Source organism: Nymphaea colorata, chromosome 8 (genome assembly GCF_008831285.2).
Source record: "Nymphaea colorata isolate Beijing-Zhang1983 chromosome 8, ASM883128v2, whole genome shotgun sequence".
Lineage (NCBI taxonomy): Eukaryota > Viridiplantae > Streptophyta > Magnoliopsida > Nymphaeales > Nymphaeaceae > Nymphaea > Nymphaea colorata.
In genome coordinates this window covers 20,507,113-20,530,651 of record NC_045145.1, presented here as the reverse complement: position 1 = coordinate 20,530,651, position 23,539 = coordinate 20,507,113, and the positions used below count along the sequence as shown (strand labels likewise).

The 23,539-nt window shown below is 36.5% G+C and overlaps 1 protein-coding gene across 11 annotated transcripts; it reads left to right on the top strand.

Annotated features, from left to right (window-relative positions):
• Window positions 1–3,585: 3,585 nt before the first annotated feature.
• Window positions 3,586–23,539, top strand: LOC116259282 (putative transcription factor bHLH086). Of its 11 annotated transcripts, none has more exons than XM_050079326.1 (10): window positions 3,586–3,901; window positions 7,771–7,800; window positions 8,696–8,858; window positions 11,411–14,929; window positions 16,761–16,951; window positions 22,033–22,321; window positions 22,418–22,528; window positions 22,773–22,838; window positions 22,948–23,013; window positions 23,131–23,539. In XM_050079326.1, the coding sequence occupies exons 5-10, from the start codon at window positions 16,839–16,841 to the stop codon at window positions 23,260–23,262; spliced, it is 777 nt and encodes a 258-aa protein (XP_049935283.1). In that variant the 5' UTR covers window positions 3,586–3,901; window positions 7,771–7,800; window positions 8,696–8,858; window positions 11,411–14,929; window positions 16,761–16,838; the 3' UTR covers window positions 23,263–23,539. The 11 variants fall into 11 exon arrangements, with proteins under 11 accessions (XP_049935283.1, XP_049935281.1, XP_049935279.1 ...); XM_050079324.1 differs by having other exon boundaries at window positions 8,165–8,858; XM_050079322.1 differs by lacking the exon at window positions 7,771–7,800.

The following is a 23,539-nucleotide window of genomic DNA, read 5'->3' as shown; positions in this document are numbered from 1 at the left end:
TCATTATCAAAATTAGAGTTAGCAACTACCACTTCTATTGGGTAACTTTTCTCTAATTATATCCATACGTCTTCGGGTTAGATGCTACATAAAATGTATAAGTACATTCTCATTATCAGAATTACGGTTAGCCACCACCGCTTCTATCGGCTAAAACCTTATTTACATTTTTATGGTTGAGATCGTTGAAGAGTCAAGGGCCGATTGGCAACAGTATCACATCTTGAATGAATGTTTTGCACAGTGTCTCGTGACACCAGATAGCATAGATCGGGTTGATATTTAACGAAACATTTGACAATGTTAGTCTTTCATGAATCTGCTTCAATCTTCGAGATGAATTCTCGGTAAACATTTCTTATGTATGTCTTCGACATACATGATCTGGCTACATGGTGCGGCGGTGGAGTGTGTTTAGAGAGAGAGAGGGGGAGAGAGAGTGAGAGAGTTATTGAGTACTAATAACATCCATGTGAAGATAAGTTTGGACACACTCCATTACAAGTCAAAGGCTGGAGTACTATATTCAGCCTTGAGCTCAGTCAGGCAGACAAAGATTGGGCCATCTTAAGTCCGACTGAGCTCCGGCGACATGTGGCGCTGCTTCCACAAGCATTCTACCAGCTGGCTGAAGTTAATTGGTCTTTTGTTTTTTACAGATAAAAAGGTCAACATATGGCAGTTCATGTTACTTGTTTGATAGACTTTAGCTTTCCTGGTTGAAGGAGATCAAAAGTTGGTATGAGTTTATCTAAACTCAGCTTTACCAGTCAAAAGAATGAGAGAGAGATTGAAATTTTCCCCTTGAAACTGCAATGTTTACTTTAGCTCGTCACCGATTGGCCGGGAAAAAGTTTTCACAAGGACGATTCATAAAATCACTTCACATGGTGTGTCTAACTCAAAACTGGGAACACACCACAGACGCATGCTCCTCAGTGATTGAGCTGTGAGACGTGAACAAGGAACAACATTTGAGATGTCAAATCCAGTTACCTCTTTTCTACTATTACCAGTTGCCAAATTCAATATGGGATTTTAAATTCTAGATTAGTTTCAATCATAGTCACAAATAACGTCTTGAAGTCTAAACGATAAGGTTTTCTCGAGTATGATACGGTGAACTTGAAAAGAATGAAAAAATACAGTAAAGTTTTAAAATTTTTAAAAAACTAAAATTGAGAGAAAAATAAAATAAATGAAAAACTTATAACACAAATATCAAAATATAAGTAGATTTGCAAAAAATAAAAAATAGAAAATGTAAAAAAATTGTTTGACATTAAAAAAAATAAAAAAGTGTTTTTTTTTTTTAAGTTTTAAACAACTAGTTAATTTGTCAAGTTTGTTTAGTGTTTTTTTTTCAAAAAAAATGAGTTTTCTATTACTACTTTCAATGCATGTTTGCTTTTGGTCACAACTGGGGTGAATTTTATATTTGAGATAGTTGGTGATCGTGTTGATGTTGTGACCAATTTTCCCAAGTTTAAAAGTCGAGACATCTCATAATTTGGATAGAAGTACCTCTTCCTTTCAACACCAAGGAGTAAGTACTTTCTCAAGTAGCTGTTGAAAATCTACCTTGTGAACTGGAGCGGAGGCAGGTATGGGCAACTTATGGGCAATTGTTCACATCAAGTCACAAAAAATATTTATATTTATAATTGATACTTTAGAGTAATTTTTTTCATTTAAATATTGGTGCCTTTTAAAAGTTTAAAATTTATTATTAGTGCCTCTTAGCCAAAAATTTCTGACTCCACCTTTGCTTGTGAATTAAGGTTGGGGCACTTGATCTGCACTCGACTTCAGCAGCATGTTCATGTGCTTGAACAGGATTGGATCCAGATTAGAAAGCCTGGTCATGTGCGACATTCGATGTATTCGGCTCGCAAACATGATCGCGCGGGTCCACAAGGTGGGGTGGAGAGAAGGTCCTATGAACAATCTTGGGGACATGAAAATTTGAGGTGTTGGCCTTAATCATGGATAAAGCTAACAAAGTTTTATAATAATTGAAAGTGGATCTTAATTACTTAGATCTATGGTTGGGGGCACATTAAATAAATTGCTCCCTTCCTACATCTGAAGCAGTCATAAATTTTATGTCGCTTGAAACGAGTTACTTTATGAGTCGTTTGAGATATTTCATGAATCTCCCTCAAAGATTGAGTTATATTTATTGGTTACATATGACACTTTCATAATGTCTTGCTGCTAAACCTACTCATACATATTGTTGCTGTCTCATGAACCTATCTCAAATAATGGGGTAAATTCATATTATATTATTACAATTGTTTTATAGATTTACTTAATTTTTTTTGGCAGATTCACGAGACATTAATAATTTGTTACTTTGCCAAATAGTCAATTGAAAAGACATATGGGTTTTTAATGTCAACTTAAATGGTCCTAAAGGTTCTCAGGCTTTACTCTCTCAAGTTGTTGATAGGTTGCTTTGGACGCCTGTTTTAAAGAGAAAACCTTAAGAAATTTGCATTTATTTTTTGCAACTTACCATTAATTTCCATGCTCCTTCACCACTCAAGTGAACTTTGTAGCGCTTATTTGTCAATTTTAAAAAAATGGTGACCCTGTGATAGGTCATGCTTTAATATTGCTAAATGTTTTATTTGAAAATGAAGTGCTACGTCATAAATACAGGTGAGTGGCTTAGTAGTCATCAAATGGTTATATGTATAGGTCCATGCACAAACTTTTATGTAAGCCTAAGTACAGGTGAGGCTGCCAGCAAGTACTCAATACTCAGCTAGACTTGGGCTCGAGCCTGAAAAAAAGAGCATCAGATCGGCCCGATCGATTATCAGGTCGGCCCGAGTTGGCCCAGTAATATTTTTTTAAATATATATTTTATTATTATACATGTATAATTATATATTTTATTACAATTAATTATATTTATATATTATGTTATATTAAAAATATATATTTGTTAATTTAATCGGGTTGGGCTGGGCCGGGCCGGGCTTTGGTCGGGTTTGAGTTTTAAGTGTCAAGTCGTGTTTGGGCTTGGGTTTCGAGTGTTAGGCCAGCATGAGTCCGACCAGGCCCGCCCGATGCCCATGTTTATTTTTATGCAAGCTAACCCTAAAACTAAGTGAGTGAGCGTTCACATAACCAACTCTCTCCCACTAGAGCTTAGGTTTTAAAATTGGGTGTCAGACCATCGATAACTTAATTTTATCATTATTTTATTAAAAATATAAATTATATATAAATTATTATATTAATTATATTTATAATTTTTATTTTAATTGAATCAAACCGGGTGAAACTTTGGGGCTAGGTTTCAGGCACTCAGGCCTGGCTCGGAAAATCCGTCACGGGCGCGGCTTGCCCGGATGTTATCATGTGCAGCATGTTTTCCGAAAGAAAATTTGTTCCGTATAACACCCAGAACTGGCCTCTATCATGGATTTCATGAAATTTGTTGGCTTCGAAACGAAAAAAAGTATCAAGAAAAAGGAAAAATCAAATGTGCATTTCGTTTCCCGCCACAGAGGGAGGGAAATCGATGCAGAAGGGAGGAAAAACAAAAAAAAAAAGGGCGCGGAGGCGAAAATTACGCGCAATTGGAATCTCTCTCTCTCTCTCCTGGAAAGCCATCTCTATTTCGATTTTCTGAAGCGGTGTTTTTCGCGGGTCTCTGCAACTGCCTTCCGAGGTATGTCAATGGCGATCCAGCGCTTCTATTGTGCAGCATTCACTCTCGGGGCGGGATTCTGCTTCCTCGCGATTTGGCCGCCATGGTCGATATCCTCTGAGTTCTTCTGCAAATTATTTGACTGAAGCCCCACTGCCCATTGCCCCGATCTCACCTTTCTTAATCGGGGTTAGCTTTTACGCGTTCTAAGTGGGCACCAATGAATGCCCCAATGTAAGTATAGTTTGATCAAATGAAATACCTTGCCTTGACAGGATCACCAATCATTTCATTTCTTTAGTTTACTCCCCTTGTTGATGTTCTTTGCGATCCCTCTAACAGGGTAGGTATAGATGCTAGAATTTGAGACAGCTTATTTCGCCCATTTGAATTCGTTTCTAAGTTAACTTGGTTTTCAGAGCACGAACGAGAGTTTCAGAGAAATTTCTTGTATGCTTTCGGTTGGGTTTCATGTGTTTCTTTTTAGTGGCCTTTTTCTGGTTTGGGTTCATTATCTTGGAAGAAAGGGCTATGCTTGTCATTGCTATCATGGGTTTCTTTTGCTGACTCCCGTTTCTGGGGATACAAATGGAGTATTTGTTTTCCCCTCTTGGACTTAGTACTGTTGGTGGCTTCACTAGTCAGGAAGAACAAGACCGAGAAAACAGGGAAAGACAGGGCAAATGACAGCAATTGTTGGCAGGCTTGCGCACGAGTTTGACTGCTTGTAGAAGAAAATTACTTCATTTAGCAGGAAATGATGCCTTGCTGTGCTTGTCCTTTTGTCCGCTGAAATTCTGTTCCAGCAAGTTCTGTTGCTCATTGATTTCTGAGATTTCGACTGCTTGTAGGAGACAACAACTTCGTTTAGTAGGAGATTGCTAGTGCCCTGCTGTGCTTGGCCTTTTGTTTATTGCAGTCCTCTCCCAGCAAGTTCTGTTGCTCATCAATTTCTCAGATACTCTGTCGTGAGATGAATGGATTATCCTTTTGGAGATTTCACCAATAAATGGTTTTGTTCAAGCAGTGTCAGCAAGAAAAGTGAACAGATATTTCGTGTATTCTCATCTTTAGGTTGATGTGGAATTAGTAAATTCCCCCAGTTTCCAGCGATTACCCATATTACTTGTTACATTTGCTTTTGTAGGTTGTTACTGGCTTATATCTGTGAGTTCTTTAGCTTTGGAGTTTTTGTTATTAAGGCACCATGCGGGATCCTCATTATTTTCTGTTGTTCTTAACATTTATCGGTTTTCTATTTTATGGTATTTGCAACAGTGTATTATCAGGGAAAAACATTATGTCAAATCCATATGCAGCAATACATATGGCTCTTCTATCTTCTATGGGGACAACACTGTAATATCTAAAACAGTTCTAACTCTTCAGTTTACGGTTGAATCAATTATGTGCACGACAGGTCCATCATTAGACGGCCAACGTGAAAGATTAAAGCATCCTGAGCTATTGTGGGGCTTCTGCTTGAGGTAGCAGAGATTGAGCACAGAATCCTGCCTTTAGGCATACTTATAGACATAATATAGGAAATTGAAAATGAAAAAAATGATCTTTTTTTTTTCTATGGGATATGTCATGGTTTTAGATGGTTGTGCTATAGTCTGATATTTTTGTGCTATGAATAATCAAGAAGTCTTACTAAAATAAAACCTACTTATTCAGTTTGGTGGTAGAAGATGGCTTGAAAATTATGTATGTTTTGTGAGCATTACTGAAAGGAGGGAACTTACGAAGTGACTGATCAAAGTTGATTTTTCTTGAAGTTAAGGCCTGATGGTTCGATTGATCCATTTTATGGGTTTGCAAAAAGTTGGAATAATTGATACAAGGAAGCATGGTGTGTTGGCCAAAAAATTCATGGCTGGTTGGTGTGCAAATTATGGAAATTTTCTGTGGAACAGCACATAGGTTCTTGGTGACAGCTGGGAAAGGACGTCTGGTTCTGGCTAAATATGAGGTTAAATTCTTTCAGGGAAAAAGCGTGGGTTTTGGCTAAACGCAACGATAAAGATTATGCTATCAGGATTCTGGCAAGATGTCTACTGACCCAAATGTTCAGTTTCTTGGAAGGATAGACTTGCTTGTATCTGGTTCCGGAATCGTTAGACAAGAGTCCATGAATTTGGCTAGCTTAGAGCTTGCGTGGTCTTCTTGAGGTTATGATCAGGAAGGAGTAAGAACATGGAAATAACAGCAACATGGGGCTGATTATCAGATATCAATTGAACCTCACAGAGTTGGTTAAATGTTGCTCCAAATGTTTGCTTCAAAAATCTTGGTTATCTTTTCCTGGAAAAGTGTGTCATCAGCAAAACATGGAAGCATAAAATAGTGAACATCTCTCAGTTAACTGTATTACTCGTAGCAGTTGTGGTTATTTTCTTCCAATTTTATCGGATGTCTCCTAGGAGACAGTTGATAATGAACATCTCTCAGTTAACTGTATTACTCATAGCAGTTGAGGCTACTTTCTTCCAATTTTATCGGATGTCTCCTAGGAGACCGTTGAGGTTACTTTCTTGACAGCTTGATGATAAAACAGAGCTAGATTAAAAGAAACTAGTGGTCACTTTGTCCAAAATGTGTATAAGTTTCAATTTTAATTTCTACAAATCCAATGTCTCATTGAAACACACAGGATGCTACATGTTCGACAGGCAGAGCAATTATGCTTGGTTTCTTTGGTTTTACCTAACTTGCGGAAGCTATCTTTCTGTATGGGATACGTCTTATGGTTTCAGATGGTTATACTATAGTCTGATATTTCTGTGCTATGAATAATCAAGAAGCCTTTCAAAATGAAACCGACTTGATCAGTTTGGTGGTAGATGATGGTCGAAAAAATCCTATATGTTTTGATAGCATTACTGTAAGCAGTGAACGATGAAGGGCGGATGAAAGTTGATGATTCTTAAAGTTGATTAATGCGTTATGACTGGATTAGTTCATGTGATGTTTTTTCCGAGTTGGAATAATTAAACAGAGAAGCATGGTGATTTCCGAAAACTCATGGTTGGTTTGTATGCAAATTGAGGATTTTTTTTTTGTGGGATAACAAATTGGTTCTTGTTGAAAGCTGCAAAAGGATGTCTGTTTTTGGCTAAATACGAGGAAAATTCTTTCTGGGGAAGACACGGGTTTTGGGTAAACTTGATGATAAAGTTTTCTGCTAGCAGGAACTATGGTAAGATGTGTACTCATTCAAATGTAAAGCTTCTTGGAAGATTGCTTTGTATCTAGTTCCGGACTCGTTAATTGGGAGTCCATTCAGCTACCTTAGAGCTTGCGTGGTCTTCTTTGAGGTTATGGACGATTAGGGAGGAATAAAAACGTGGAAATGAAAGCAACATGGGGCGGATTATCAGATGCCCAACTGAACGTTGCAGAATTGGTTAAATGTTGCACGAGATGTTTGATTTACAAATCTTGATTCTCTTTCTAAGAAAGTGTGTTCATCAGCAAAAATGGGAAATAGAAAGAATAACATCTCTCCAGGTGTGTCGCCTAGGCGCTACTCCACCTTCATCGCCTAAATTCACCATTCAGGTGATGCGCCTAGACTCACGCCTAATCGTGTCTCGGCAAAAATAGTTGTGCCTGCACCTACTCTACAGATGTCAAAGAGACAATGACTCAGCGACGTTCTTAAAGACTCTTTAGAAAAGTTAAATATGCTAGACTGGTGTGGTGTTAATGTTTAATTTATGGAAGCGGAAGAAAGAGTCCTTCACCTCTTCCTTCAACGTGGAAACGACTATTTGAGCAAGCAAAGACCCATATGTCATTCATATTCAACTTCAGCCTTTGTTACAGTTTGTTGTTACAGATCATATAACATCGACTGCCATAGATTGTTGTTATATATCACTATTAGTCACGTTATATAACTTAATATATACAATCGTTGTTTTTCACACTTTTTAACATATATATTAAGTTTATATAATATTGACTGTAGGTGATAAAAAAAAAACTTTTTCAAAGGAAACTAGTGGTCAATTTGTCCAAAGCGCATGTAACTATGGTTGGTTTCTTTGGTTTTTCGTAACTTATGAAGTCTATTTTTTCTGTTTGGATATTTTCAGGATGGAAATAATTTGGTTTAGGACATACCGGTAAGTTTGATGTATTCAAGAATTGCCTTATTCTTTCTTCTCTTTATGAGCTAGTGAATGTTAATTTATATTTTGCATCATTTTTTGGATATTTTACAACTATTGTGGTCTCCCTAGTGTATACACTTATTGTTTGGAATTAGTGTATATCGCTCTGATTTGTGAAAGAATTCCAAATTAACATTAATTTTATTAATTCAAAACAGTTTAGAGTCAAAACATGTTTGCATGTGATAAAGTTGTGGTTGCTGTATATCGTGTAAATCATGATCATGTGGGTTGTCGTATACGTTGTTCATTAGAAGTCATTACTATCGTTTTGCTTTTATCTGAACCGAGGATTTAAACTGGACACAAATTTCAGATCGCTTGTTTGGCCAAGTCTCTGGATCATGAACTTTTGATTTAGCTGCAAAGTATTTGCTTAAGAACATAGCTTCGATTCTTTATGTTGTTGGATCGTTCCATAATCATCTCAGTACTTAAGCAATTGCCGCACCATAACAAGAGCAATCAACTGTCTCCATGTAAAGAAATGCATGACGGTGTCCACTCTGCGCAACCGGTAAGAATCTATCTGCATCCAATGTTTGCCGCAGCATGTGTTACCAGAGTTTGCAAACTGTTGATACATCTGTTTCTGTGCACATTTTTTCTAAACCTCGTTCCCATAAATGATTCATGGGAGAAATGTGCACCTGAAGCTGGAACAATTTTGCTTTTCTACGAAAAACTAAAATCGCGTAAAGAGCAAGCCCATAATCGACTACCAGATGATGCTTGCAATTACTTGAAAGACAAATGACATGACTTGCTTTGGAATTCGAAGGTGGTGCTTTTCGGTACTTCTGCCTTACTGCTTTGCTAAACTATGTGAGAAATGCTGCTGTTTCAGGACCATCAAGGCCTCTTGATTTGTTTCTGTGAGAAGTATCAGCATGTTGCGGCCACAACTCAAGTGGAAAACAGAAAGTATATTTCTTAACTGCACGAGGCCAATGGTATCCAAGTTGAGAAGTTCAATTGGTGAAGGTTGAAAATGTCCAAGAAGGCTACAGGTAGTGCTCGAGCACTTACTCCTTCTATTGATTCCCTTAAGCTAGAGCTTGACGTTGTGCGCTCGTGTGTGTGTGTGTGTATATATATATATATATATAGAGAGAGAGAGAGAGAGAGGACAAAAATTCACTAAAAAATTACTAAAGTGTTCTTTGATAATCTTTGCTCATTTAGTCATTTTTTACTGTAATAGTGTTTTTTAATAATAAAAAAATAATCTGCTCTTATAGCATCAAAAGTGTGATAATGGAAAACTTTTTTTTAACAAAAATAACTTGAACTAAACATAATTTTACATTAAATTAGTGTTTATGAACATGATATGATATTCACATTGTGTAAAAGAAATTTTTACACAAATTTAGGTGGCTTCGTTTTTGTCTCTTACCCAACTTTGTGGTGTGTGTGTGTGCAGACATTATATATATATATATATATAGTTTAAACCTTGTTTTGATTGACCCAATTAAACAGATATGTTTGGAGTATTGAAAATTATAAGATCCAAAAAAATGTTAAAAATAGGCACCAAATCAGATTTTATGAGCTAGCAATTTTAAGTCTTAAAATTTTTCTTGTAAAATTTAAGTTATGCATTGGATTTTTTTGGTTTTTATTTTCCAACCAAGTAGTTTGTGCATTCTTAACAATTTTAGTTTGCTAAAAAGGTTTGATGTTGCTAGATATCATGCTTTGTATTTTATTATTAATTTTTTTTTTATATATGAACACAAACCACACCAGGTATGATGTTATGAGCATTAATTGCATACTAATATTAACTTTTAATTAAGGTAAATTTATTGTTGGATCAAAAGAAAATCGGTTGATCATTTGGGAAGTTGCTGAACTCGTGTTTATTTCTAAGTCACTTAATAATATCGATTTGGTGGTTGATATTAGTGTGTGCATAGCTTTTAAAATATGAGCACTAACTATGAACTTAAATCTCGATCATTTAAAAGCTGCTAAATCTACAATTATAAAGAATGGTAAATGTATTTATAAGCCACCAACCATAGATTCAATAGTTGAAATTAGTATACAAATGTATTTATATTCTGTTCAACTCCCCACTCGTCTCTTCTCCATCAAGGACAACGCATTTAAAACAGATTGTGTTTGAGGGAATCCGTGGCTTTATGGCTACGTTGAAGATAATTCACTCCACCTTATGATGGTTGCGTTTAAGGCTGTTACATTAGGTGTCCAATCCATCCCTGAAAAGGACTTTTTTACGTACACAATAACGATTAGAAATAAAATTTAGATGACAACAAGAACAAGAGCCAAAAGTAGTAAAGGTAATTTTTTCGTCAATGTCCTTATTTTGTTGGCTGCCTTCTAAATTCATACTTTACTTTTTAGGTTTCTTAAATTTGTCCTTCATTTGCACATGCTCCGGCACATCCATAGCCTAAGGTTATGAGCTGATAAAGTCACTAATAAAAGTTGCCAAATAAAATAAAAAAGATAAGCGTACCCACAACTTGAGGATGATGATTGCAGATACAAATAAGAATATAGAGATGATTTCGGAAACTGAGCTACAAAAGAATTGTGAGAGTTTTAAAGTAAATAAACGTGATCCTCATGTTTTTACAAGTTAATATGTATGATTTAAGAGTTATAATTTAAATCATAGCCATAGAAAACACTTTTTTTTGCTAACAAACATGTTTTATATTTCAAAAATAGGTCAGCTGTATAAAACTGTAAAAAAAGTCTTCTTGAAGAAACTGCAAAACTAAAACATGAAAAAAATTCGTTTCAATAGTTTTTTGTTTTTTCGAGTTTTCATTATAGTGTTTTTTACCTTTTTGTATTTTATTTTTAGGATTTTTTAATTTTTTTTTTAAAGTTGCCAAGATTTTTTCAATATTTTCCTAAAAAAGTAACTGTGGCATGTAAAACCCATACGATATATTTGTGAATAGTGTTAAAATTAACAGTCCACATTGTTCAGCTTTTGAAAAATTAATTACACATGAAAAAGGCTGACTTTATATAATTTTTAAGGCATTTTCACAAGAATGCTTGTAAATACTAAAATCTTACGTGTGGCTGAGGATAATCTGATTTGTCTTGTCTGCTAACCAGCTGATGTTGAGCTCAAAAGTGAGGTTCTGTTGATGAGAACAGGCTGATGGATAATTTGAAACTGTCCAACTGCTCAAAAACAAGATAATAAATTTGGAATCAAGAAAAGGGAAATCTAAATTCATAAACTAGCCGATAAGACCAACATTACGTGGAAAACTTCAATACTAAAAGATGATTAATTCAGGCCTATTTGTCCTAAAGAACCAACCTTAAACGCAAGTGACAATACAGTTCTCATATACGTGTCCTCAACGATTTTTTTTCTTTTTGAAACAAATTTGTCTTGCTATTTTATGTTGATATGAGTGGATCCGTGTCAGAAAGTTGGTTGGATCATCATCTCTACGATGTATCAAGGTGCACGGTGGTACGTTTGTTAAGCTTACTTGGTAAAAATTCGAATGCGCTTTCTTGTTTGGAAATTTGAAATGGCAATTTTTTGTTTCAGCTGTCTAAAAATTTTATTAGCATACATGGTGAACCATGACTGTCGCATTTGAAACGCCACAGCAATACTGAAGGTGACTGCTTCGTGTACTGGTGTGCTTGTATATGTGAATAGATTATGGACCATGGTGGTTCGATTGATCCATTTTATGGGTTTGCAAAAAGTTGGAATAATTGATACAAGGAAGCATGGCGTGTTGGCCAAAAAATTCATGGCTGGTTGGTGTGCAAATTATGGAAATTTTATGTGGAACAGCACATAGGTTCTTGGTGACAGCTGGGAAAGGACGTCTGGTTCTGGCTAAATATGAGGTTAAATTCTTTCAGGGAAAAAGCGTGGGTTTTGGCTAAACGCAACGATAAAGATTATGCTATCAGGATTCTGGCAAGATGTCTACTGACCCAAATGTTCAGTTTCTTGGAAGGATAGACTTGCTTGTATCTGGTTCCGGAATCGTTAGACGAGAGTCCACGAATTTGGGTAGCTTAGAGCTTGCGTGGTCTTCTTGAGGTTATGATCAGGAAGGAGTAAGAACATGGAAATAACAGCAACATGGGGCTGATTATCAGATATCAATTGAACCTCACAGAGTTGGTTAAATGTTGCTCCAAATGTTTGCTTCAAAAATCTTGGTTATCTTTTCCTGGAAAAGTGTGTCATCAGCAAAACATGGAAGCATAAAATAGTGAACATCTCTCAGTTAACTGTATTACTCGTAGCAGTTGTGGTTATTTTCTTCCAATTTTATCGGATGTCTCCTAGGAGACAGTTGATAATGAACATCTCTCAGTTAACTGTATTACTCGTAGCAGTTGAGGCTACTTTCTTCCAATTTTATCGGATGTCTCCTAGGAGACCGTTGAGGTTACTTTCTTGACAGCTTGATGATAAAACAGAGCTTGATTAAAAGAAACTAGTGGTCACTTTGTCCAAAATGTGTATAAGTTTCAATTTTAATTTCTACAAATCCAATGTCTCATTGAAACACACAGGATGCTACATGTTCGACAGGCAGAGCAATTATGCTTGGTTTCTTTGGTTTTACCTAACTTGCGGAAGCTATCTTTCTGTATGGGATACGTCTTATGGTTTCAGATGGTTATACTATAGTCTGATATTTCTGTGCTATGAATAATCAAGAAGCCTTTCAAAATGAAACCGACTTGATCAGTTTGGTGGTAGATGATGGTCGAAAAAATCCTATATGTTTTGATAGCATTATTGTAAGCGGTGAACGATGAAGGGCGGATGAAAGTTGATGATTCTTAAAGTTGATTAATGCGTTATGACTGGATTAGTTCATGTGATGTTTTTTCCGAGTTGGAATAATTAAACAGAGAAGCATGGTGATTTCCGAAAACTCATGGTTGGTTTGTATGCAAATTGAGGATTTTTTTTTGTGGGATAACAAATTGGTTCTTGTTGAAAGCTGCAAAAGGATGTCTGTTTTTGGCTAAATACGAGGAAAATTCTTTCTGGGGAAGACACGGGTTTTGGGTAAACTTGATGATAAAGTTTTCTGCTAGCAGGAACTATGGTAAGATGTGTACTCATTCAAATGTAAAGCTTCTTGGAAGATTGCTTTGTATCTAGTTCCGGACTCGTTAATTGGGAGTCCATTCAGCTACCTTAGAGCTTGCGTGGTCTTCTTTGAGGTTATGGACGATTAGGGAGGAATAAAAACGTGGAAATGAAAGCAACATGGGGCGGATTATCAGATGCCCAACTGAACGTTGCAGAATTGGTTAAATGTTGCACGAGATGTTTGATTTACAAATCTTGATTCTCTTTCTAAGAAAGTGTGTTCATCAGCAAAAATGGGAAATAGAAAGAATAACATCTCTCCCGGTGTGTCGCCTAGGCGCTACTCCACCTTCATCGCCTAAATTCACCATTCAGGTGATGCGCCTAGACTCACGCCTAATCGTGTCTCGGCAAAAATAGTTGTGCCTGCACCTACTCTACAGATGTCAAAGAGACAATGACTCAGCGACGTTCTTAAAGACTCTTCAGAAAAGTTAAATATGCTAGACTGGTGTGGTGTTAATGTTTAAGTTATGGAAGCGAAAGAAAGAGTCCTTCACCTCTTCCTTCAACGTGGAAACGACTATTTGAGCAAGCAAAGACCCATATGTCATTCATATTCAACTTCAGCCTTTGTTACAGTTTGTTGTTACAGATCATATAACATCGACTGCCATAGATTGTTGTTATATATCACTATTAGTCACGTTATATAACTTAATATATACAATCGTTGTTTTTCACACTTTTTAACATATATATTAAGTTTATATAATATTGACTGTAGGTGATAAAAAAAAAACTTTTTCAAAGGAAACTAGTGGTCAATTTGTCCAAAGCGCATGTAACTATGGTTGGTTTCTTTGGTTTTTCGTAACTTGTGAAGTCTATTTTTTCTGTTTGGATATTTTCAGGATGGAAATAATTTGGTTTAGGACATACCGGTAAGTTTGATGTATTCAAGAATTGCCTTATTCTTTCTTCTCTTTATGAGCTAGTGAATGTTAATTTATATTTTGCATCATTTTTTGGATATTTTACAACTATTGTGGTCTCCCTAGTGTATACACTTATTGTTTGGAATTACTGTATATCGCTCTGATTTGTGAAAGAAATTCAAATTAACAATAATTTTATTAATTCAAAACAATTTGAGTCAAAACATGTTTGCATGTGATAAAGTTGTGGTTGCTGTATATCGTGTAAATCATGATCATGTGGGTTGTTGCATACGTTGTTCATTAGAAGTCATTACTATCGTTTTGCTTTTATCTGAACCGAGGATTTAAACTGGACACAAATTTCATATGGCTTGTTTGGCCAAGTCTCTGGATCATGAACTTTTGATTTAGCTGCAAAGTATTTAAGAACATAGCTTCGATTATTTATATTGTTGGATCGTTCCATACTCATCTCAGTATTTAAGCAATTGCCGCACCATAACAAGAGCAATCAACTGTCTCCATGTAAAGAAATGCATGACAGTGTCCACTCTGCGCGACCGGTAAGAATCTATCTGCATCCAATGTTTGCCGCAACATGTGTTACTAGAGTTTGCAAACTGTTGATACATCTGTTTCTGTGCACATTTTCTCTAAACCTCGTTCCCATAAATGATTCATGGGAGAAATCTGCACCTGAAGCTGGAACAATTTTGCTTTTCTACGAAAAACTAAAATCGCGTAAAGAGCAAGCCCATAATCGACTACCAGATGATGCTTGCAATTACTGGAAAGATAAATGACATGACTTTCTTTGGAATTCGAAGGTGGTGCTTTTCGGTACTTCTGCCTTACTGCTTTGCTAAACTATGTGAAAAATGCTGCTGTTTCAGGACATCAAGGCCACTTGATTTGTTTCTGTGAGAAGTATCAGCATGTTGCGGCCTCAATTCAAGTGGAAAACGGAAAGTATATTTCTTAACTGCACGAGGCCAATGGTATCCAAGTTGAGAAGTTCAATTGGTGAAGGTTGAAATGTCCAAGAAGGCTACAGGTAGTGCTCGAGCACTTACTCTTTCTATTGATTCCCTTAAGCTAGAGCTTGACGTCGCTCTTGTATATATATATATATATATATATATATATATATATATATATAGAGAGAGAGAGAGAGAGAGAGAGAGAGAGAAAGTGGACAAAAATTCACTAAAAAATTACTAAAGTGTTCTTTGATAATCTCTGCTCATTTAGTCATTTTTTACTTCAATAGTGTTTTTTAATAATAAAAAAATAAATTGCTTTTATAGCATCAAAAGTGTGATAGTAGAAAATTTGTTTTTAACAAAAACAACTTGAACTAAACATAATTTTACATTAAATTAAATTTTTATGAACATGATATGATATTCACATTGTGTAAAAGTACGTTTTTGTCTCTTACCCAACTTTGTGGTGTGTGTGCAGACATTATATATATATATAGTTTAAAGCTTGTTTTGATTGACCCAATTAAACAGATATGTTTGGAATATTAAAAATTATAAGATCCAAAAAAATGTTAAAAATAGGCACCAAATCAGATTTTATGAGCTAGCAATTTTAAGTCTTAAAATTTTTCTTAATTTAAGCTATGCATTGGATTTTTTTGGTTTTTATTTTCCAACCAAGTAGTTTGTGCATTCTTAACAATTTTAGTTTGCTAAAAAAGTTGGATGTTGCTAGATATCATGCTTTTAAGCTTTGTATTTTATTATTAATTTTGTTTTATATATGAACACAAACCACACCAGGTATGATGTTATGAGCATTCATTGCATACTAATATTTACTTTTAATTAAGGTAAATTTATTGTTGGATCAAAAGAAAATCGGTTGATCATTTGGGAAGTTGCTTAACTCATGTTTATTTCAAAGTCACTTAATAATATCGGTTTGATGGTTGATATTAGTGTGTGCATAGCTTTTAAAATATGAGCACTAACTATGAACTTCAATCTCGACCATTTAAAAGCTGCTAAATCTACAATTATAAAGAATGGTAAATGTATTTATAAGCCACCAACCATAGATTCAATAGTTGAAATTAGTATACAAATATATTTATATTCTGAAAACCCTATATAATATTCTCGAGAAAATATGGCTACCTCTGAGCATCTGTTTCAAAGTCTTAGTGGAGCCCCATTTTCTTTCACTGGTTTTATTGCCTGCGTTGCCTAGGAAACAGCAGCATTACGTCAGCTGGTTTTAATTTCCCTTTCGCCCCTTTTTATTTTTCTGAGAGAATCGACTGAATTGGCTGTCATGTGCTCTCAATAACCTTACCAGTCTCGGCGTTTGCCTAACTTATCCAGTTCTCATTGTTTTGAACATGTGCGTGCACCACCTACACACTCAAGCTTTCTTCTTGCAGCCGCACATGCACGCACTGAAACATACATCCGGCTACTAGAAGCTTTGATGACGCAAACACGAGACAATACTAACTAGCTGAATATAGCTGACAATGTTTTCTCGTCGAGATTGATGCCCTAATATTTTATTACCCTGCTGTTCAACTCCCCAGTCGTCTCTTCTCCATCAAGGACAACGCATTTAAAATAGATGGGGTTTGAGGGGATCCGAGGCTTTATGGCTACGTTGAAGATAATACTTTAACCGTAAAAAATCTAGTTCATCATAGGGAAAACTGATCAATTCACTCCACCTTATGATGGTTGCGTTTGAGGCTGTTAACATGCTCCATACATCGATTAATGATATGGAAGACAATGCCAGCATAGCGGCATCATTCTTGAAGCAGTCTCTGATGAGGTCACCAGCTATTATGGAGGGCTTGGCTCTTGATCCATTTACCTGAAATGTTAATTGTTTTGTTGGTGCAGCCCATGTACTGGCGTTGCACATTGGGACTAGATCAAGTCTGGGCGTCGACCTAGTGTCCAAGACAATGTGCTGGTTCTATGAGGCCAGGATTGGTCGATGGCTCCTCCATCAACGCAGGGTTGGTTTTATCGAAAATGCTTGAGAACAGACTCGTGTTGGGAATAGTTCTGATGGGACAACACTTGATACGGTAAGTTTCTGATTTGTCTCATTAATTTCTCTGACATCAGTTCTGTCTTGTCTGTCTCAAGAATAGAAGTTCGCAATGTCATTGGAAATGGTGCCCTGACTTGCTTCTTTCCAAGTTCCCCTCTCTCTCAAATAATACCTATGGCCTCTCTCTAAAATAATATTTTGTTACAACCCTTGCCAAACCGGGTTTCTGATTGAAGCCTCCTTGAAGAAGACTTTAATAAATCGCTTGCGACAGATCAGCGTGTCTTGGTCTATCTAGAACCCATCCTTGGATGCCCTGGTAAAAAAAGGTGCAAAGTATGATGCGAAGATATAGTGGCATTAGGTGTCCAATCCATCCCTGAAAAGGCCTTTTTTGCGTACACAATAACGATAAGAAATAAAATTTAGATGACAACAAGAACAAGAGCCAAAAGTAGTAAAGGTAGTTTTTTCGTCAATATCCTTATTTTGTTGGCTGCCTTCTAAATTTATACTTTACTTTTTAGGTTTTTTAAATTTGTCCTTCATTTGCACATGCTCCGGCACATCCATAGCCTAAGGTTATGAGCTCATAAAGTCACTAATAAAAGTTGCCAAATAAAATTAAAATGATAATCGTACCCACGACTTGAAGATGATGATTGCAGATACAAATAAGAATATAGAGATGATTTCGGAAACTAAGCTACAAAAAATTATGAGAGTTTTAAAGTAAATAAACGTGATTCTCATGTTTTTACAAGTTAATATGTATAATTTAAAAGGAATAATTTAAATCATAGTCATAGAAAACACTTTTTTGCTAAAAAACATGTTTTATATTTCAAAAATACGTCAGCTGTATGAAACTGTAAAAAAAGCCTTCTTGAATAAACTGCAAAACTTAAAAATGAAAAAGAATTCGTTTCACGAGTTTTCTGTTTTTTCGAGTTTTCATGGTGTTTTTTACTTTTTTTTGTATTTTATTTTTAGGATTTTTTAATTTTTTTTAAAAGTTGCCAAGATTTTTTCAATATTTTCCTAAAAACCAACTATGGCATGTAAAACCCATACAATATATTTGTGACTATGTTTAAAATTAACAGTCCACATTGTTCAGCTTTTGAAAAATTAATTACACATGGAAAAGGCTGACTTTATATAATTTTTAAGGCATTTTCACAAGAATGCTTGTAAATACTAAAATCTTACGTGTGGCTCAGGATAATCTGATTTGTCTTGTCTGCCAACCAGCTGATGTTGAGCTCAAAAGTTCAAAAGTGAGGTTCTGTTGATGAGAACAGGCTGATGGATAATTTGAAACTGTCCAACTGTTAGAAAACAACCTCAACGACTTTTTTTTTTTTTTTGAAACAAATTTGTCTTGCTATTTTATGTTGATATGAGTGGATCCGTGTCAGAAAGTTGGTTGGATCATCATCTCCACTCTACAGACTTGTGGGGAAACGTCGTATTTATTTTGTCCTGGTTCAATATCTTTGTTGATTTCAATGTCGTCTGCACTATCTTGTAGCCACTAGACATTGTTTATTACCACGATGGTTCAGTTTGGGCTGATGTTTCCCTCGGAAAGCTTCCAGAATCTCCCCTTGTCAGCGTTGATGGTTCTATCACCTTCCTTGAATTAGACCAGCAACGAACCAACATTGTTTCTTCTAGTTTTCTGCACTGGGCTGCTGACATGTTTATTGTTTCTCCCCCATGACCTTTGCACGAACGCTGCGGAAAATTTTTATTGGTTCGGCGTTTTACCAATAAGCTTTATGCTTGTTCAGTCAAAGAATTCTGCAGTTATTAAATGACTGAGATGATATTGAATTCGATGTCATTCTTCGTAAATAGCGCTTTGATTAGTTTTCGACGGATGGCTTCCGTGTGCTGTGCTACATGGAATGAAAAATAAACGAAAGCCGTCGAATAGAGGAACAATAGCTATTAGGGAGAAGAAATGGAGGAGAGGCATCGCATGCACATAAATGTGGTTTGGCGTGGAAGACCTGTATTCACAAAATAAAAAGGACTTTTTTTTTCCTTCCTATTTTGATTTAATCACCAGTACAAACTTATAGAATTTTGATATCCCAATGCAAGGGCTTGTTGACCGTCTAGAAGTAGTTCAGCCATTAATACTCTATAAATCATTAGGCTATTAGTTATCTGGATCCAATAGTTTCCTGCCATGAAAATTTTCAATTTTGTGTTTCACAATTTGCCTCGTAACTTTCTTGTCAGGAAACTATTGGCCTCAAATGTACATACAAAACCATTTAATAATCTCTTTATAAATTTATTCCATATGTTTGGACATATTTCAATTGAAATGCCCTAAGCTTTTGAACTCCTCACCAGACTGTCCTTTCCATGTATGAATCTCTACGATGTATCAAGGTGCACGGTGGTACGTTTGTTAAGCTTACTTGGTAAAAATTCGAATGCACTTTCTTCTTTGGAAATTTGAAATGGCAATTTTTTTTTTCAGCCGTCTAAAAATTTTATTAGCATACATGTGAACCATGACTGTCGCATTTGAAACGCCACAGCAATACTGAAGGTGACTGCTTCGTGTACTGGTGGTCCAAATGTTAATATGGTTTTTCCTTTAAATATTTGCGCGTTGATATTCCGCTAACTCCTTAAACTATACATACAAATGCCTAACAGTTTACTTGCATGTGACCATTATCTGGAACGCATTTCGAAAGCTCCTCTAGCATTAAGCCTCTTTCGTTTCTTTGTTTTTCTGCCTACAACTTTCTGTTTAATAAGTAGCCAACTAGTTTATTCTAGTGAATGGTTTGAAGATATATCCCCAACATAAATTCCTAAAACAGGTATTGAGATGTAGACCGAATATTTCTGTGCTTGTATATGTGCATAGATTATGGACCATGGTGACTCGCATTAAAGTTGCTGTTTCTTTTTTCCTTTTTTTCTCGTTTCTAGATTTCATTTTGTGGAGAAAAAAGAAAGCATATAACTTAGTAGCTATTACTGCACGAAAAATTCAAACTTCTTTTCTTTTCTTTTTTGGAAATGGTATGATTGGCTTTTGCTTGGGAGCTGGAATGGTTTGCTTAGTTTATTGAAATATATTGCTAATAACTACAATTTCTTTGAATTTTTAGGAAGGTCTTGAAGTTTTCTATCTGAAATGTCTATCAAAAACACACAGAATTTAATGGAAATGAATCTTGGTACCTTACTATAGACGGCATTAACCAAATGTTTTTAAGCGTTCAGACTGTCATCAACAAATGAAGTCCATGGCTTGTTCAAGATGGTTGCCAACTTATCGGAACTTGCCTTGATTCTAATTCGATTTTTTTGAGTCTTACAGAAGAAGCCTATTGTCTGAAGTTGGCCCTCATGTCCATGTATCTTGTACGGAAGGATCACATGGAGGTTTGCGAGCCATTCATCTTAAATGTCTCCTAAAGCCTATGAAATCATCCTTTTTTCTTCCTCTAACCCTCTAACCCACCAGTCTTGTAGTGTGCTCTATTGTTGATAGACAACGTCGAAGGCTATATGGTTAAATTTTTTTGCAAAGGTTGAGTTTTTGGGTATGCTTTAGAGCAACAGTGATAATTCATATTCTGAATTTCTCTTTTAGCTTTCATATCAGTAGTTACATGGAAAATTTTCGTTGTATTTAAGGATTGTTTATCTTCATACAGTAATATGGAAGATGTCCGACGATTTTCCTTTTGAGAGTTCAAGTTGCTAGGGCTTTGGTTGGTTAAAAAAAATAAAAAAAATTCAGTCCTAAGCACGTATCTTTTTGTGAGTCCTGAACTATTTTATATTCACGCAGTCTCAGTATCTTTTTGTGAGTCCTGAACTACTTTATGCAGTCTCTTTATGCAGTCTCACTTCTTCATAAGAAGTTTTCTTGGAGCAAAACAATGAGCTTTATGCGTCACTTTTTCCCATCACATCTGCTTAGAAGTGAAGCTTGTGATGGCGTTGTCAGAGGCTCACTGTGGGCCACCGGCGTTTTTCGGGCATGTTTGGCACTACCATGAGGCAAAAATGATGGGTGGTTAACATCGAGGTGGAGATGTAGCTGCTCCAGTGCACCTTTCATGGCAGCATCGTACAGTTTTCTGTTTCCCATCGTTAATATGTCTATGTACATGGGGATCCATGATAATTATTAGGGTTTGCTTACCGCGAAGCTATGAGAATGATTTTTAAAAGACACCATTATACACCTTCCTTACCATGTAAAGAGGATTATACCAACATATTATCTGTAACTATAACTAGAAATTAATTAAAAAATGGTAAAGTAACTATAACATGAGGAATATTTTATTGTCTGACTTAGCGCATTAAATGTCTTCTTTTTCTTCCCACATTCATTTCTCATGGATTATTGTGTCCTTTTAGTTGAGATTGAATTGGGGGACTGTGTTAATGAAGCTCTGCCGTTTATCTGGAATCTGAGATGTAGAAACCGGCTGAACCGGCGGAGTTTCTGCTGATCTACTGCTTATCTTTTTTTTTTTGGCTTCGCACAAACTCTCTGACTGCAAACTTTTTAAAATTACAAATGAATTAATTAGGGTTCCTCAGATATATATATATATGTTTCTCTTCTCCTCTCTGCAGACTCGCTGCTTCTTCCTCTGAGTTGAGTTCTTTAGCTACAATTGCTGGAAAGATCAGAACTCTCCCTTTTCTCGTGTTTCAAAGAGTTTGTTTGTGGGGGAAGAAGTGATGGTGGCAGGCTTGAGATTATAAAATAATAATCTTCTCTACCTAGTTCTGGGAGATTCTGCTTAGGGCTTCTTCTTCCGTCTCTTTAATGTCGTCCGTCATGTCTAACCTCTTACAAGATTTGCCTCTTCTTGACGTGGCCCTCTTGCAGAGTTTTCCTTTTTCCACCGAACCTCTTGAGAGCACTAATAGTTCCCCACTTGGCTATCCCAGCCTGGAGAATCAGGATTTCCTACCTGAATTCGGGAGCAACTTTACTGCCTGTGATCCTTTTTCTGCAGATGATGCTTGTTTCATGCTTGACGCCATGAACTGCTCAACAAACCAGAGTTTCAGCTTCGATCCTGATTTCAGCCAGTGCTTTTATTCCAGTGACGATCACAGGATCAGTCAAGAGGACTACTTGGAGTACCTGTCATTCAACAGCAATGATCCGATAGTCGCTGCAAGGTACAATACTGGCGATTCCGGTCCCATGGTGGACTCCAGCTGCATGGAAACAACCTCCAGTTGTTACAGTTCGGTCTGCAGCGAAGTCGATGATGGTGCTCGTGGCGTGGAGCAGTTTCAGTTGTTCTCGGAGGTTGATGATGGCACATATTGCGTCGAGAGTTTTGGTGTTTTGGAATTAAAAACCAACTGCAACAAGCGTCCCTACGTGGTAAGCATTGAATTATCTGCTGAATGGTTAAGTAGAAGCATTGCCTATGCTTGGGACATTACTGAAGAGTGCCGCTGTCTTTTGTAACTGTTTCAGTGTAGAGACATAATAGAATCTCCATCAAAGAAGCATTGTGCTAGCAGTTCACCAAAGAAACCAAAGGCAAAGTCATCCCCCTCCAAGGACCCGCAGAGCATTGCAGCGAAGGTATATAATGCATTTATTTTTAGAAGATCATTACTTGGTGATATGTTGAAGTTGCCTGCCGCAGCGAGAAATCACAGGCTCCTGCGGGGACTATTTCTTCCATATATAGACACAAAAGCACGGCACTGACATCAGCCTGCCCTTCCCAGCAGCCTGAACAAACGTGATTGCACCAAGTGCATCTGTTTTTCCCATCTCCATCTCAGCAATTGTTCTCATAAACACATGGTCTTTCTTTTGACAGAACCGAAGAGAAAGAATCAGTGAGAGACTGAAGATATTGCAGGATCTAGTGCCAAACGGATCAAAGGTGAAATTTCTGTCTATCTAAACATTCTTTCGTCAGTGTGTCATGTATTTTATTTTTTCTCATGATCATAAGAAAGCTGAGATGAGCGTTCCTGAACATTATCGAACAGGTTGATTTGGTCACCATGCTAGAGAAAGCAATCAACTATGTCAAATTTCTCCAACTTCAAGTAAAGGTAATTGAACGTATATGCTCCTGTCACCATAAGCAGCCGAAAGATGTCATGATTGCTTTAGGTGATGTGATGTTGGTCGGGTTACAGTTGCTTACAGTGAGGTGAACGTCTGTGCAGGTTTTAGCAACAGATGAGTTCTGGCCAAGCCAAGGTGGGAAGGTACCTGAGGTAGGGGAAGTGAAGGAAGCTATCGACGCTATACTTTCTTCCCATACGGCAGCAGCCAAAGCAATGGAATGTGACAATTGAACCCAGTACATCCTTCAAACCATCAGGCAAACCAATCATTTGAGTCTTCTGATTGTATGTACTGGCACGGCAACAACTAGATGCTGGTAGCCACCGTTTCCATATCAATGCCCCACGTTGACAAAGGAACGTAGACATAAAATATGGAATGTAGGCAAAAAGCCAAAAACTATTCTTGATCTAAGGTACTCAATAAGCGAATCCAGTTGTCAGCAAAAATTATGTATGAATTTTGGTGTGCCTCTACACGATGAAGACAAATCGCCTCCTGTATGTT